Source organism: Myotis brandtii, unplaced genomic scaffold (genome assembly GCF_000412655.1).
Source record: "Myotis brandtii unplaced genomic scaffold, ASM41265v1 scaffold480, whole genome shotgun sequence".
Taxonomy (NCBI): Eukaryota; Metazoa; Chordata; class Mammalia; order Chiroptera; family Vespertilionidae; genus Myotis; species Myotis brandtii.
This window is the reverse complement of record NW_005368342.1, coordinates 309,656-327,931: the sequence shown is the minus strand read 5'-3', so window position 1 is coordinate 327,931 and position 18,276 is coordinate 309,656. Positions and strand designations below refer to the sequence as shown.

Sequence of the window (18,276 nt, the reverse complement as noted above, 5' to 3'; positions counted from 1 at the left end):
TCTGTGGCCTCAGCCAGGCACAGGAAGATCCACGGAGACTAAAGAGAGCTAGAGAGTTCTGAACGCTGTCTTCATGTAAAACATTCTTCGCCAATACCGTCCACACCTTTGGGAACCCCTGGACCGCTGGGCCTGGACCCCGGCACCCCAATATTTCCAAATTATCTCTTGTCTCTTCTCTTTCATTTGTGTGCGGCTCCTCTTTCATATCCTGAACCCTGAACCATGCAGGACATGGAGGGAAACATTTACAACAAGGGCAAGACTGGGGGGATGAGGGGGCAATTGGGGGGATAAAGACACATTTGTAATACCTTAATCAATAAAAAATTTTTTAAAAAGAAAGGGTTTTGGATTTTGTCAAATGCTTTTTCTGCATCGATTAATATGATTATGTGATTTTTTGTCTCTCAGTTTGTTTATGTGATGTATCACATTTATTGAATTGCAGATATTGTACCATCCTTGGATCCCCAGAATGAATCCCACTTGGTCATGGTGTATGATCTTTCTAATGTAATGCTGAATTCGATTTGCTAGAATTTTGTTGAGGATTTTAGCATCTATGTGCATCAAGGATATTGGCCTGTGGTTCTCTTTTTTTGTGGTGTTTTTATCTGGTTTTGGAATTAGGGTAACGCTTGCTTCATAGAAAGAGCTTGGAAGTGTGCCTTCCTCTTGAATTTTTTGAAATAGTTTGTGGAGGATAGATTTTAGTTCTTCTTTGAATGCTTGGTAGAACTCCCCTGTAAAACTGTCTGGACCAGGGCTTTTGTTTGCTGGAAGATTTTTGATCACTTCTTCAATTTTTTCAGTAGTTATTGGCTGTTCAGTTTTTTTTATTCTTCTTGATTGAGTTTTGGGAGCTTGTATTTTTCTAAGAATATGTCCATTTCATCTAGGTTGTCCATTTTCTTGAAATAGAGTTGTTCATAGTAGCTACACTAATAAAAGAGAAAGATGCAAATTGACCATACTTTTGTGATGCCCACCAGCCAATCAAGAGTGATTATGCAAATTAACCCAACAAAGATGGCAGGTTAATTGCATACACAGGTGCCGTGTGGCCGGGGGTGGGGCGGGACACTTGCGTCGTCTCCATGTCGACGACACAGGCATTCTGCACTGCCTCAGCCACTCCGGGCCTCTGGGCAGCGTGGGATGGTGGAAAGGTGGCACTGGACCAGAACGAAGGCAGAAAGGTGGCTCTGGGCCAGAGCAAATGTGGAAAGATGGCTCCAGCCAGAGCGAAGTTGGTGCCAGCAGCCAGGGGAAGAAAAGCCAATTCTTGCACAAATCTTCCTGCATAGGGCCTCTAGTTTTTTAATAATCCTTTGTATTTCTATGGGATCGGTTGTTACTTTGCCTCTTTCATTTCTGATTTTGTTTATTTGGGTCCTTTCTCTTTGCTTCTTGGTGAGCCTAAGAGGTTCATCAATCTTGTTTATCCTTTCAAAAAATCAGCTCTTGGTTTTGTTAATCTTTTGTATTGTTGTTTTGGTCTCTATGTCATTTACCTCTGCTCTGATCTTCATTATGTTTCTTCTGTTTACGCTGGGCTTTTTTTGGTGGTCTCTTTCTAAGGTGGAGTTGTAGGATTAGATAATTTTTTACCAACTTTTCTTGTTTTTTTTTGAGATAGGCCTACAGAGCTATGAACTTCCCTCTCAAGACTACTTTCGCCATGTCCCATAGATTTTTGGATTGTTGTGTTTTCAATGTCATTTGTTGCCATGATGCTTTTTATTTCTTCTTTGATCTATTTGGTAACCCAATCGTTGTTTAAAAGCAAGCTATTTAGCCTCCAGGTGTTTAGTTTTTTTATTGCTTTTATGGTAGATGATTTCTAGTTTTATGCCATTGTGATCTGAGAAGATGCTTGATGATTTCTATCTTCTTGAATTGAAGAGATTTTGCCTGTGCCCCAATATGTGGTCTATCTTTGAAAATGACCCATGTGCCCTTGAGAAGAATGCATATTCTTTAGCTTTGGGGTGGATTATTCTGAAGATGTCAATTAATTCCATCTGATCTAGTGAGTCATTTAGGATTGCTGTTTTTTTGCTGATTTTTTGTTTAGAGGATTTGTCCACTGGTGTCAGTGGGGTATAAAAGTTTTATACTATGACTGTATTTCTGTCAATCTCTTCCTTGATATCCTCCAGAAGTTTTTTTATGTATTTGGGTGCTCCTGTATTGGGTACATATATGTTTACCAGAGTTATATCTTCTTGTTGAATTGCTCCCTTTAGTATTATGAAGTGACATTCCTTATCTCTTGTGATGGCCTTCACTTTGAGGTCTAATTTTTTGAATGTAAGTATTGCTACCCCAGCTTGTTTTCATTTCCATTCACCTGAAAAACTTTTTTCCATGCCTTCACCATTAGTCTGTGTGAGTCCTTTGCTCTAAGGTGGGTTTCCTATAGACAGCAGATATATGGTCATGTTTTCTTATCCACTCAGCTACCCTATGTCTGTTGATCGGGGCATTTAATCCATTTACATTTAAAGTTATTATTGATAGGTACTTGTTTGTCACCATTTTTACTCTTTATGCCTGTGTTCCTTCTTCCCTTCCTATTTGTTCTTTTTACAGCAGACCCTTTAGCATTTATTGTACTGCTGGTTTGGTGGTAATAAACTCCCTTCGATTTTTGTGGTTTTTTTTTTGTTTGTTGTTGTTGTTGTTGTTTTTGTAGTGAAGCTCCTGATTTCACCTTCAACTTTGATTGATAGCCTTGCTGGGTACAGTATAATTTAATGTGTCTTGGTGTTGGCCTTTTTGGGTTCATCTTGTTTGGGACTCTGGAGCTTCTTGGGTGGTAATAAACTCCCTTCGATTTTTGTGGTTTTTTTTTTGTTTGTTGTTGTTGTTGTTGTTTTTGTAGTGAAGCTCCTGATTTCACCTTCAACTTTGATTGATAGCCTTGCTGGGTACAGTATAATTTAATGTGTCTTGGTGTTGGCCTTTTTGGGTTCATCTTGTTTGGGACTCTGTGAGCTTCTTGGACTTGTGTGAGTTTTTTCTTCCCAATATGAGGGAAGTTTTCTATCATCATTTCTTCAAACTGGTTTTCTATTCCTTGCTCAGTTTCCTCTCCTTCTGGTACCGCTATTATGTGGATGTTGTTTCATTTTGTGTTGTCCCAAAGTTCCCTTAGGCTCTCCTCCTTTTTTAAGTTTTTTTTTCCTAGATGCTGTTCTGCTTGGGTATTTTTTCTTACCTTGTCATCTAGCTCACTGATGCAGTCCTCCACTTCTTCTAGTCTACTGTTGATGCTTTTCATTGAGTTCTTTATTGCAGCGATGTCATATTTCATTTCTTCTTGGATCTTCTTCATTTCCTCTTGGTTCTTACATATATTGTTGAATTTGTCTTACATCCTTTTCAGTGATGTTATGACCATTGCTCTGAATTCTTTCTCTGTCATATTGCTTGCCTCCATTTCATTTACTTCCTTTTCAGGTGATTCCTTCTTTTCTGTAGTATGTGGGCTGTTTCTTTGTCTCCACATGATCTCTCCTCCTCGGGTGTCTGGTTATGTAGCTCTCTCTCTCCTACATTGCATTCCTTTAGGCAATGCCAGCTGTGTTTAATTCTCCAGTTCCAGGTAGGTGTTCTTTGGTTCAGCTGTTCCTTCTGCTTTGTGAGAAGGCATAGGGCGCATCCATGAATTTGCACATTTTTCTCCCTTGAGAAGACCTTCTTGGTGCCCATGGTCGGGAAGGTTGGAGTTCCTGCATTCATGGATTAGCAGATGAGGTAACTGGTCCCTGAGTGTTGTGGTTGTAAGGTCCTGGGAGGCATCTGAGATCCCCCTGGTTGAAGGCAAAGCTGGGGTTCCAATCACAGTCAGTCTCCAATCACAGCCATCTCCTTCTAGATGGCATGGCCTTTGTGGCAGTTCCAGCCACTCCGGGAGAGATTTCAGCCTCAGTAGAGGTTTACCTGTCATGGGGGGCTGGTCCGCCAGTCCCCAACAGTCCCTTGGAGTATAGCTGTCCCTCATTCACAAATACTGACACTCCTTGCACGTCCATGCACTCTCCTTTCATTCTCTCACTCTCACACTATCTAGCAGCCTGCAGTCCCATCGGCTGCCATCTTCCACCCTCCTCCACTTTTCTTATGATGTTTTTGTTGTACAGAACTATTTTATCTTACATTTAATCTTCAAGGCTACTTGGGATATTGTCAAGCAAGGTGGCTTTCCTCATTTTACAGATATGGACTCTAATTCTTAGAGAGTTAAAAAAAACTCTGCTCAATATCATATAGCTAGTATGTGACAATTGCAAGACTCAGAGTTAAGTCTATTGGCCACTGTATTAGTTTCCTATTGCTGCTGCAACAAATTAGCAAAAACATGGTTGCTTACAATTATACATATTTATTATCTTATAATTCTAATAGGTTATAAATCTAAAATGGGTTTCACTGGGATAAAATCAAAGTGTCAACAGGGCTGCATTTCTTCTGGAGGCTGTATAAGACAATCCATTTACTTGTTTTGGTCAACTTCTACAGATCTGAATTCTATGGCTCATGGCTCCCTTCCTTCATCTTCAAAAACCAGCAGCAGCCATTGAATCCTTCTCATACTTCATCACTTTGACCATCTCTGCTTTCAAACTCCTCCAATTGAAAGGATTATTATGATAACATTGGGCCCACTGGATGATTCAGAATAATATCATTTTAGAATCAGCTGATTAGCAACTTTAATTTTATCTGTAATCTTAATTTCTTTTTGTCATGTAATGTAACATCTTAACAGGTTCTGGGAAATAAAACATGAACATCTTTGGGGGAAGCATTATTCTGCCTACCTCACCCCACCTCCCAATCCACTGTCTTTCCACTATGACAGAATAACAAGTAGCCAAAGCAATAGATCAACTAGTTTAGAAAATAAGGCTGATAAGAGACCTATCTTCTACAGCTTGGGTTATACCCTGAGCTCTAATTATATTCTCATTTACTGGAAGAGTTGTTGTATTGTAAAAATGCCTATGTTTTATGCATGTTAATAGAGATCCAGGGTTTGAAACTGCAACCAGCATGGCTAGGGTTAAAGATCTGGAGAAGGGCCAATGCACAAATGAAAACACTAAGCATGAAATATGAATTTAGAAATCACAGGGGAGCCAGGTGGATAACTTTCCTCTAGCAGAGAAACTCCCCTAAAACTCGGTCCTGTCTGCTTTTATTTACTTGAATTCACATTTGCCCTTTAGGAATGCAAAGAGGCATATCAAAGGTAAAGTTTGGTAAACAGTAAAAGGATTATCAGGTTAGGAGATTGCCTTGAGCCATTTGGCCAACAGCAGGGCAATATTATGCTGATTTTCTGCCCTGCTGAATACAAAGTCCATTAGCCTTCTAGTGGAACTTTTGCATAATTATCCTAACTACTGTTGGTCTTTGCCTCCAGCAATGTAACATCTTAACAGGTTCTGGGAAATAAAACATGAACATTTTGGAGAGAAGCATTATTCTGCCTACCTCAACCCACCTCCCAATCCACTGTCTTTCCACTGTAACAGAATAACAAGTAGCCAAAACAATAGATCAACTAGTTTAGAAAATAAGGCTGATAACAGACATATCTACTACAGCTTAGGTTATACCCTGAACTAAATTATATTTTCATTTACTGGAAGAGTCATTATATTGTAAAAATGCCTATGTTTTCTGAATGTTAATAGCAATCCAGGGTTTGAAACTTCACACAATCCATTTCCCAAATGGTGAACTTGCCATAAAGTCATTCATGCAAACACAGAGTAGTTGTATAAAGACATCTGTACATGTTTTCTGGATGCTAATGGGATCTAATCCAAAAGCCTGAGTCACAGAAATATAGGATATGAGAGTTTGAAAGGACATCAAAGACCTGCTAATACAAAGCTCTCATTTTACAAGTGAGACGACTGAGGCCAAAGAGGTAAAATAGCCCATTCCAGGTCACATATGGGAAGAATTGTAGTGTAGTCCTCACTACTGGGTCTAATTTCACCAAAGTAAGCTGTCATTTCTGGAGTAAGGGAAGGTTTTTTTTGAATCCCTTAAATCATATCATGTAGATGCCCACTTCTTCCAGTCAGTGATTAAGCTAGCAACCACTGTGGCATTTTCTACCACAGTTCCTTGAGAATGAAAAAAAGTATTGGTATGAGAACAAAAATATTTGTATATCTATCTCTATTGATAGATATAGAGATAGATGATAGATACATAGATAGATGGATAGAAGATAGATGATAGATGATAGATAGATGATAGATGATAGATAGATAGATAGATAGATAGATAGATAGATAGATAGATCTTGGGAACAAGCCTAGGAGGAGTAAACACTCTGTACAAGAGAGTTGCTTCATTTCCTGTTAAAAATGGGTGAGATAGCATTGACTAAAATTTTTGCTCAGAAGTCCTGAATTCAGTAGTAAAAGGAATCACTGAACAAAAGATAGGAGAAGGTGGGTGTTTAGTTGTTTAATATAAAACAGTGTCACCCAAAGTTGCCTTGGGAGATTGTGAGTTCTCAGTTATTGGAGGCATCCGAGCAGAGTTTGTGTAGTCATTAGTAAAGAAAGCTGTATTTGGAGTTTTCACTTTTATTTTGCCAAGAACTTTTTCTTCTAATGAAAGTATACATGGTTGCTTAACCCAGAATATAAAGCAGGTAAATGCAACTCTTTAGAGCCCTGTGAGGCAACTTAATCTGGAAGCAAACACGTTCCATGCCTTCTGAAGATTTGAGGGTCAGATGCTTAGAGGAAAAGGGCTGTGCCAGTTATAATAGGTAAACTAGAATAGCAAAGGGCTGGCAGTTACATCTACACAGGCCTTTTGGAACAGGCTTGTTGGTTAAACTGTGAAATTATCAGGTATAACTAAGTCGATCTTAAAACTGAAAAAGTCTCCCCAAAGTCATCTTCCTAAATATGAAAATTATAAATGCAGCTGTTTTCTAGTAGAATTTTTCTGATCATGAAACCCAGCTCAAAGGTTGTTTTATTCTTTCTTTTGTTTATCATGCATTCATTCATTCATCTAATAAGTATTTATTGAGCACCAAGTCTATACTAAGTGCTATGCTAGGTTCTGAGGCTACAATGGGAAACAAGAAAGAGGTGATCCTTGACCTCAGAGCTTCCATTATAATCTATGAAGACAGGCAGTTTGACAAGAAGCTTCAATAAACTGTTATTAAATATGCATGGGAACACCTGGAAGGAGCACATAACTCATAAACACACAAAGTCAAAGAAGATTTCTTGGATGAAGGAAATTCTAAGCTGATACCCAATGATGAATGGAAGGAAAAATAGGGACAAAAGTGTTTGAGCTAGACAAACAACATATAAGGGCTGGAGGTAAGAAAAATCACATAGTACCCTGGAAAACTAACATACTGAACTATGGTATGGGTGGAGCACAGAGTATGAGGTGAAGAAGGTCAAGCTATGAGCTAGAAATATTAGGAGGGGGCAGGTCACAAAGGGCCATATAGGCCTTGTTAAACAGTTTGATCTTTATGCTAGTGACAATGAGACATCACTAATTTTTAATGTAACATTTATATGCTTTTGTATCATACATAGAAATACAAAGAAAGAAACAAAAGGGAATTCATGTATGCACTTCCCAGATAACCTTAAAAAACTTGTGAGTTTTGAAAATTCAAACACTTCAAAATGAAAAATGAAAGTCACCTTCCTCCCACTAGGTTACTCTCTCTAAAGGAAACCACTGTTAAAAATATTTTTGTGATTTTTTTTGCAGAAGAAAAAAATTATTCTCTCATATACGTGTATACATTGAAGCATATGTGCGTGTGTGTGTGTGTAGCAAATACAAAATACTCATTATTCTGTACTTTGCCTTTAACATGATGATAAATCTTTGAGATATTTCTATATGTGCATTCACACACACAAACACAAAACACAAGGAACATTTCACCAGTTTGAATGTCATCCTTACACAGGGGCCTTGCTAATCTCTGTATTACTCCAATTTCAGTCAACAAAACTCCACAGCTGGGGGATTTTAAGTAAGGGGGAGATATAATCACCTCTGTGTTTTGGAAAAAATAGCTTTGGCTGTTATTTGAAGAGCATATTTTGGGGTCAAGAATAAAGGCAAAAGAACAGTGAGGAGGTTATTACAGTGATCCAGTTAAGAGACCAAGGCTATGTCAGTGAAGATGGAGAAATGTGGGTGGATTAAAAAGATTTATAGAATGTAAATATCACATAATTTGGGAGTGAGAGAGAAGGCAGGGATCTTGAAGGACATTAAAGTTTGTGGCTCTCATTTCTCTTAAATGTTGTATCACTTTCTCTCACTTACCATGCCTTTTCATACTAGAGAAAAACTGTTATTTCTGCATTGTGATATCATTCTTTTTTGCTGCCAGCTCCTTAGTAGTAAATGTGAAGGTAGGTAGGTGTGAAGAAAGTAGAGGAAATAAGGTAAAACAGACTAGAATTTACTGATCACTTACCATGTAACAGGTGCTGCACAAGACCTTTTACAAACACTCTTCTATTTTATTTTCACAGCCTGATTTTACAGATGAAAAACTGAGTCTTGGAGAACTCAAATGACTTTCCCAAGATTCAAACCAGAACTGTATGTGCCCAGAGCCCACAATCAGGAAGCTACATGAGAGTATAGAGGAGAGATGGCAGGAGGAGCTGATGCCATTCATAGAGTTGTTCAAGGAATGCCACCAGAAAACAAGACATGTTAACTGAGCATGAAAGGGAAAAGAGGTTTCACACAGGAAGGCAGGATGGGTCTAGAGCCAAAGGAATGGGAAAGTAGGTGTTGGGAAGATACTCAGGGGGACTCCACATGAATAATGTACCAGGAGACTGAAATAAATAACTATACTTTTGACCTGGGGCCAAAAACTGGATACTTGAAGACCAGGAATGGCGAGAACTCAAGGGCCAGTCTGAAGAAACTAGTGAGTCTCTTAGGCTTGAGCAGTGGTCTTCAAAGTGTGACCCTCAGACCTGCACCATCAGTATCACCTGGGAACTTGTTATAAATGTGAATTACAAGGCCTCACCCCAGATTTACTGAAGCAGAAACTTGATGCCTTAACAAACCCTCCAAGGGATTCTGGTGCATGCACAAGTATGAAACCTACTGCCTTGGAGGACTGAAGAAAGCAGCAAGTAGAATTAAGAACCAGAGTTCAAGCCCAGGACAATCACACATCATAGAAGTGTATATCAATCTTTTCAAAGCCTTCTGAAGTCTGCTGGTCAAAGGTGGTGGGGAATGAGAAGGGAGGGCAGTAGCTTCAGAGGTGTGGTTGATAGGCGACAATCTCTTGTCCCCTGCACCCATGAACCATTTCCCAGAGGCCTTCTTTTTAAGAATGGCTAAAGCAAGCTCATCAGAGGGTCTTGAGGTAAAGCAAGTAAACTAGCTATGCTAGGGCCCTGCTGCAGATTTTTATTTTCACCAGGTACCTGACACTGTCACTAAATTTCACTGTGAGAAAGATGAGAAGGAAAGGAACATTAATAGAAGGTGCCCCAGGTATTGTGCACTGTGTTAAGTGTTCACGGAAGTGGCAGCTTATTTAATTCTCACAATATTACACTCATGAAACTAATATTGCTGTGATTTTAAAGATGAGAAACCAGAGGTTCAGAAAGCTTAGGTGAATTGCCCAAGGTCACACAGTTGAGAAGGAGCCAGCCAGGATCCAAACCTGGTCTTTCTGAGTCCAAACCCCATACTTCTCATACTAGATAGTGTTTCCCCCTAATATGAAGATCCCCGTGGTCTTCTCATCTTTGTAGCCATTCCAAAGCCATGTCCTTGTGATTGTCTATACACAGTTAACTTTAAAATATTGAGTAAATGAATAAGTAAAGAGATGGGTTAGTGACAGAATTGATCTTGACTTTTAAGCCCATTCTGTTCCTGTGTTTCTCAAATGAATGTGTTTTCAGTGCTGTTGAAGTTTCTTAGTGGTGCACCAGGGTTAACCACATTGTTTTGGTGGGTAGGCGTATAGTTGAACAGGTCCCTGGATCCCCTAAGCCCTGCCCATTTCCTTTCTCTCTCTTAGCCTTATCAGAAGAGCTCCACTTTCATTTTCCAAACATAGTGTGTGTGTGTACTGTAAGATTTTATTTGGGAAAGTGGTTTTGCTGCCAAAATTTTGAGAGGGGGGGGGGAGAGAAGAGAGAAATCTAAAACATTTTCTCCATTTTATGAGGAGAGAATGAAGTCCCATAAAGGCAAACTTAACTGTCCAGGATTACTCTGTTAGCTTTTTTTTTTTAAAAAAAATGTTTTTATTGATCTTTAGAGAAGGGGGGGAAGGAGAGGGAGAGAGAGAGAAACATCCATGAGAGAACCATCCATTGAGTGCCTCCTTCACACCCCCTACTGGGGATTGAGCCCACAATTCAGGCATGTGCCCTTACCAGTAATCGAACCAGTGACCTCTTGGTGCCTGGAACAATGCTCAACCACCTGAACCACACCAGCAAGGGCAGTCTGTTTTCTTTAGTAGCATAATTATAACTTAAAGCCAGGATTCTACAAACATTCTTCTGTTTCATCATGAATTACTACAATGTATTTTCTAACAATGAGGAAAGAAAAATTTGTATTTCTTTTTTCTATTGAAAATTTTTAAAAAATGATAACTCATTTTAGGGCACTTACTATGTGCCATTCACCGTGATAAGTAGTTCATATGAATACTTTTATTTCATTCCTCATAACAGCCCTATGAAATAGGTACTATTGTTATCCCCATTTCACAGAGGCAAAACTGAGGTTTAGAAGGATTGAATGAATTCTCCAAGGTCACAGAAACAGAAAATGACAGAGTTGGTATTTTAATCTATGATGTCTGGTTGTAGTTTTCATGCTCTTAATAATGTTTCATATTGTAAATGTCAATATTGCAAAACAGTCTACAATGGTGGTTTTCAAACTACCACTTATGGGTTAAATCTGATCTGCTGCTTGTTTTTGTAAATTAACTCTTATTGGTACAGAGATATGCCCAACATGCTACACTGGCCTATTTTAGTAGTTATGGCAGAGACTGCATGTTCTGCAAATAAAATATTTACTAACTGGCCTTTTACTAAAATAGTTTACCAATCCCTGATCTATAGGTATCAAATTAAACTCTTTTTAGGTGACACTTGATGAAAGGCACCAGAAATATATTCAGGATTTGCAAAAGAGGAAGACACTGTGTGCCCACTCAGTGAATTGCTGAATGAATAATACAAACTCTGAGACCTGGTCATGTTGGCTTCCTGCAGCTTTTACTGTGTTGACTCAGTGTGTCTATATGACCTGCTTCTTGTTGTCTTTCATGAGTCAGAGCAGAGACCTTATCCTTTCCCCTCCCTATCATAAATGCCTTAGAACCTGGACTTGGATCCCAACTTAATGGATTTGGTCACCTCCTACCCCTTCTAGCTTCAAGGTCCACATCTGTGCCAAGTGGGGGAAGAGGCAGATAACCCCAACAACTGCTGTATCCTGATTCAACTTCCCTCAATCATTGAACATTTCTGAGAGATCCGGGGCTGGTGGTTTCTTTCTTCTCCATATCAATGCTTCTACTTGGTTTAGCCTGGGCTGCAGTTTGTGGGGCAGCTCCTAAGTGTCTAGGAACCTTTAACCACCTCCAATGGTTTATGACTCAGACTTTGCCCCACCAGCTCATTCTTTGAAAGTCCTCCTCCCTGGACCCTGCCCTTGACATTTTAAATCCAGAAAACAAAGATGTGTTGAGCCTGCCTAGAGGACAGTATCTGCTCTGAACCAAGATCTCCTCATCATAAAGTAAGGATACTAGGCGCTAGAACCGCCATTATACCTATCTCCTTTCCATATGTGGGTCTGGTGGGTAGATGCAGCTCTTTCAGAAGAGGCATGTAGTTCATTTTTTCTTTGTTTACTTTGTACTCATTCTTTCCTTATACTTTGTAACTTTAAAACCTCTTTCTCTTCCACTTTTAATATCAAGAATGTGCCTTCTTGTTGGAATGCTCGATATATAAATTTATAGAGCTGTGAGGGTCTGTAGCTAGCTCAAGGCCCTCATACAGATAGAATGACTGAGGCTCGGAGAAGAGCCTGGGTCAAACCAACATAGCTGATTACTGCCAGAGCAAGTGGTGCTTGAACCTAAGTCACTTGCTATCAGAAACAAGGAAATTTTAGGGCCCGTTTTGCTATTTTTTTTTTTAGTTTACTTTTGTTAAAATTTAATATTTCCAATTCTTCTGGATCTTTGTTTTTAAGATGCTGACCTATATTAATCCAGGCTATCTTCTAGTTGTATCCAGTCTCCTCTATGGAACCTGTTTTTAATACAGCCCTGAGGTTTCACCTTAGGAGCTTCTAGAAATGGCAGAAGCAGAGGTAATACTCATAAAAAATATCTAGCAGTGGCAGGCACTCAGTAATTGTGAAGTCACTTCCTTCATCTCAAAAAGGCTTTGTGTTTCCCCCCTAAGCAGCAGTGTAGTAGTGTGGTGGCTAAGAATCTAGACAGACCCAGTAAAATTCCCTCTTTTACTTCCTAATTGTATGAATTTGAACAAGTTACCTTCTCTCTTAGAGCCTATATTTTTTAGTTGTAAAGTAAAGAGAATTAGTGTCCATTTCACAGGGTATCAGGATATTTAAATGAGAAAATGCATGTAAATTGGTTAACATAGGGCCTGGTATGTAGAAAGTTCTTTGTTTTATTGCCGGTTTTATATTTCTTTATTACTAAGCAACCATGGCCTCAGGGTAACAGGCAGGGTTAATAACTGCTTCACAGCAAGAAGAAAACAATTGGTGGTGGAAGAGGGCTCTTCTTAAACCAATAACTGTTACAAAGGATCCCATTTCATAAACGGAGCTATTGGAATCTGTGAGCTTTGGCCACACTGGCAGTGCATTCTCCTCCTCCTCTCAGCAAAGGCCAACTAGCAATCCGTGATAACAGAAATGCAGCCCACCCCTTTGTAATTCCTCCTGAGATCCTAACCAGGATTTGGAAAACACCCGGATATGGTTAAAGAACCATCCCGGGTTTTGTACCAAACCAGTGGAACAAGACATTCCAGTAGTTTAGTTTCTGGAAAGGACAGTACCCATCTCTACCCCCGCCTCCATTCACCCCACCCCAGTAACACTAGCCAGATTGGAGCCCTGGACTTAATTTATGAGAAAGGCCCTGTAACCCAGGATACTGACTGAGCAGAGCTGGCAGATTCACGCTGGGGTCTGCAGTGCAGCATCACTAGGCTGCTGACATGAATATAGAAGGGTTTTCTCTAACAAAGGTAAGCTTTCTTTCCTCTCTTCAAGCCCTATCTCACCTTCCTTTCTTTGTCAAAACATTTATTCATCTGAGTTTAGGGAAGTCCTGGGCCACTGGGAGAGAAATTCAGTTGCTGAAAAGTTAGAGAAAGCCTGGCTGAGTGTGCATGGAAGTTAAAGTGAACAATAGGCTTCTTTTGTTCCTCCCTCCAAAATGTACATACAGGACCACACTGGCTTGACTGCATCAGAGACAATCCTGGAGTTATAGAAAGTAGTTAATTTTTCTGTTGAAATAATGTGCTGATCTCCCAATTTACAGGTTGAGGGGTTTGTTGAAGTGATGTATCTGAGGACTATATAAATAAGAGGTTCAAACACTTAAAAACATCCATTTGGTTTCATATTTTTAGATCCAAATTCATATAGAGTAAGCAAATAAATGATAGGTGAACTAAGCTGTTAGCTTAAAATCTAAATTGTTTCGCACACTTAGGGTCTAATTAGCAGAAATATTTTTGAAAACATAGGTTCAAATTCTGGCTTTGTCAGTAACTGGTTGCTTGACTTTGAGTAAACCCCTTTACCACCCTGGCCACAGTTTTCTGTATGTCACATTAAGGGGTTGAAAAAATATACTTTCTAAAGGTCTTTATGGATATATGAATCTATGATGCTTTCAATTTTTTACTGAACATCTATTGCATTCAACCCCTTGCTTGGGTTTCAAATATCTAATTTTTGAGCCTCAAAAATATTGTGAGATAAATATCATCCCGTTTTTTATTTTAAAAAAAGTGAGACTCAAATAGATGAAAATGACTTTTTCAGAGGTCACATAGCTATTACAGGCAAGAGATAGAATTTGAATTCAAGTCTTCTGATTTCAAATTAGTATGCTTTCTATGATACCACAACTGAAGTCTATGGAAATAAAGCAGCCTCATTAATACAAGTGGAAAATATGTAGTGAAGTCATATTGTCCCAGGAATGATATGGTTATAATATGCTGAACATGATTCCTAGGCTGGAAGGTCAGAAGTGTTAGGTTCCAGTACTAGCTTCCAGGATTTCAGGTGAGTCCCTTCCTTTCTAGGTCTCAATTTCATCATTTCTTACATCCTAGGATGTAGTGATACTGATCAAAGAATAACATAAATTTTACTTGTATTATCTGGAACTATGTGGGGCTTTTAACACTCTAATTTCCCTCCTAGTAAAGAAAGGCCTATAACCAGCAAAGGTGAGAAACTCCCTACTTGGAACATATTTTGAATCACAAGGTGAAGAAAGAGCCAAAAAGCACTAAGAAAGCAGAGAACCAAAATGGATGGAGGGTTTTATTATGTTGAGATTAGAGACAGGACCCAAAAGATAGCTCAGCATTCCAGTGTTCAGTTGAGTGATTCTTTGTTTAGTATGAGCCTGTCCATCTCAGTCTAACCCAACTCAGAAAGGGAGATGAAAGGAGAGAAAAGAGCATTATCACATTAAAGGGATAACTTGCAAATTATAGGGAAAACAGTGATGCAAATTGTCATGGATGATGGTGACCAGGTCCAGGTGATGTTTGAATGACAGGAAGGTAAGGTAAAGGTAGGGGAGGCTTGAATTGTTGTTATCTTACCTTCTCCCAGGGCTAATCTCCTAATCTCATGTATATTAACTATACTATGTCTAATTCCAAGTAAAGCGGACCTTCCTTCATGAGACACCCAATCAATGTGTCTCTCTCCCCTCTCTCTCTCTCTCTCTCCCTCTCTCTCTCTCTCTCTCTCTCTCTCTCTTCCTCCATCCCTTCCTCCCTACATCTCCCTCTTTCTTCTGCCCTCTCTGTTTTTACTTTGTCATAGGATTCTCGCTTATTTTACCTATTTCATTTGTCCTTTTACCTTTCCTTTTAATTTTTTGTCCTCAGTCTGGCCTTTCTCTAAGACTTCCTCTTGTGGGCTCAGCTGAGAGAAAGTAGCCCTGCCCAAGTGAAAAATTTACATAGGACTTTCTCATCCTTCTTTTCATTTGATGTTCATAATAAACTAATGAGGAGACCAAAGCAGAGATTATTTTTAGTAACAAAATGAGGAAATTAAGGCTCAGGAAATCAGGTGACTTGCTCAATGCCATACAACTGATAAATGATGCATCCAGAACTAGAATCTATTTTTCTAAGATCTGAAAACTTTCAATCTTATCATGAGATATATAAAAGATTACAAAATAATTTTATATTTTTTCTCTTTCTTCTGTTTTGATAATATATGATAAAATCAAAATTTAAAAACAGCAACAACAAATACAGTTTGAGAATAAAAAAGCCAGTGACTAGAAAGAAAGCAAGCTAATATTTACCAGGTGTCTACTCATATTTATCAGGTGCCTATTAAGTCTCCCTTTCAAACACAACTGAAAACAGTACTCCAAATTAAGTTAATATGACTCAAAAGTTCTGTTTCCTTTCATTATATCATATTTCTTCCAAAGAAACTAATCTCAGCCATATATATGTGCCTGTATGCTTAGTATGTATTAATGTGTATGAGAACTTTTGAGTGTGTATGTGTTGTGGCTATCCATAAAATGTTAAAGTTTTGGCATGCTGGTAAATTTCATTTCTAAACCTATTTCCTCATCTGTAATAATAATAACCACTAATACGTTTTGATCAATTACTTGTACACTTGACCACATATTTGTGTTCTATGCACCTACAGATCTTAATACATTTAATCCTCACACTACTTGAGGTATAACTAATAGTATTAATTTTATTTCAAAAATTAAAATACTATGACTAGAGAAGTGAAGCAGTTTATCAAGTCACACAGCTAGGAAAAATGGAGTCAAGATTTGTTTAAGTAGTCTGATCCCAAAGCCTGTACCCTGGATGCCAAATGGGGAATATAATCCTTATCTCTCAAAAGTTTTGGATGGAAGATATGAAAAGCATACTGTAAAGTGGAATGTAGTAGGCAAATGCTAGGTAGCACTTTTTTCCAGGTTCTATTGTCTAGCTCTTTTGGTCATTAGTCACCACCTTTGATTGCTTATTCATTGTATGCTGAAGATATGTACCAGTCTCTTCTGGGAATATTTTCAAGTTTACCATGTGTATCTCCAATTGTGAAATTCTTACCTGGGATAGTTTTCTACTTAGGTAAGCAAGTTTAAGGTACAACAGCCTTGCTGGCATGTCCCTGAGAAAGAAATTTGAAGGAGGTCCATGTTGTATTCAGACTTCCATTCAACCAAGGATATTCCCTTCATATTGAAGGTTCCAAGTCATGGTTATTTGTTTGACCATATGTGGTACTATAAGTAGGTACGTGTGAACCTGTGTTTCATTAGTGAGTGAGAGTACTGACAAAGTATGAGAACTAGAAAGACTCTTGGAAAACTCTTTATATAAAACATTTTTGTGGTTCCACGTTTTTGCATTTCATTATGTTCTCAAACATCCATGACCCCAAAAAGGTAAGAACTATATTGTCTATTATTTTATATACAGGGAAACTGAGACTCACCAAGACAAAATAATATCCCTAAAGTTACTCTGTGAACCAGTGGCAAACTTGAACCAGAACCAATTGGTGGGAAAATGCATGTTTGTGTCACTGCATGTCACTTTAGAAGTACTTGTTTATGGTACATCTACAAGGCCCCATAACCATGTCTTCTCAGAAATGACATCCACCCTCAAGGAGTTTATAGTTCAATCTGGAAAATATAGTTCATGTGGCAGAAAGGTAAAAATAATACAAAGTATGACTTAATGAAATTAGGTATTATACAGAATAAGTATTCCTTTGGAAGACAATGTTATGAAAAGGCTAGAGGGGACCTTCTGGGGCAGTTAAGATTTAAGTTAGCCCTTAGGGCAGAAATGTGGAATGTAGTATATGTGGGAGACAGTAGCCAGGATGGAGGAGGAAGAAGACATGAGCAGTTACTGTCTGTTATGTTCTAAACATAACATATGTGTGTCCCTTTCATATATGTTTTCTAATGTATTACTTCAAGAATGATATTATTATTCAGAAAACAGGTTCAGAATAGTTAAGTATTACCCAAGTCTACACAAGTGGTCAGTGTAACATCCAGGTTTTGAAAATAGTAACCCAAGAACGGGTTCTCCCCTATATCAAGGGCTTTCTGCCAAATGTCATATGGAGATTGAAGATTTAACACTTGCACCACTACTGTGTGTAAAGGGGCCTGTAATTTTGTAGGAAATTTCATAGTTTTGTTTATTGATTAAGGTCAATATCTAGGCCTAGCCAAGGTAAATATCTGAGGATTTCCTATTTATATGTAAATCTGTGACTATCTTTGATTTTTAATTTTTAATGAATTTTCCCAATTTCATGTGCTGAAGATGAGAATTTAGTGAAATAATTTATATAAACCATTGAACATGGTGTTTAGTATGTAGTAATCTCTTAATAAATGTTCTGTTTCTTGATCTACATACTGGTTACCATCATTATTATCATCATTATGAATGATATTGATTAAATATATCTTTGCCTATATGAGTATGTGTCTGTTTCTAGAAGTGATCACAACTACATGTGATTGAATTTTTAAGGTTATACGGGGTTTTCCCTGATATCTTTATAGTTATGGACATACACATGTTCTCTGTGTATATTTATGTGATTGTGCAAGTATGTTTTGTAGAAGGTAGTATGGTATGGTGATTAAGAACATAGACACTAGAGCCATACTTCCTGGACTCACAATCCAACTCTACTGATTGTTAACTAGGTGACCTTGGGCATATTACTTTACACTTCTGTTCTGTAGTTTTTCCTTCTGCAATATGTGGATTACAATTACATCTTTTTCATAGTGTGGCTGTGAAGATTAAATGATTTAATCTATGTAAAATATTTATAAAAGTGTCTGGCATGCTATGCATGCACAATAAATATTTTTTTATTATTGTT

At 38.3% G+C, this 18,276-nt stretch overlaps 1 protein-coding gene across 3 annotated transcripts in view; it reads left to right on the top strand.

Annotated features, from left to right (window-relative positions):
- The first annotated feature begins 11,851 nt into the window (after window positions 1-11,851).
- The window catches only part of HEPH (hephaestin), a 92,926-nt gene continuing 86,501 nt past the window's right edge, over window positions 11,852-18,276 (top strand). Inside the window, exon 1 of one of the 3 annotated variants that reach the window (XM_005876169.1) lies at window positions 11,852-11,856. Coding sequence is in view for 1 of the 3 variants with exons in the window: in XM_005876166.2 (XP_005876228.1) it covers window positions 13,323-13,352 (30 nt within the window). In the remaining 2 variants the exon portion in view is untranslated. Of the gene's footprint in view, window positions 11,857-13,111; window positions 13,353-18,276 lie in introns of those variants that run through there. The other 2 variants (XM_014547680.1, XM_005876166.2) reach the window with 2 other exon arrangements.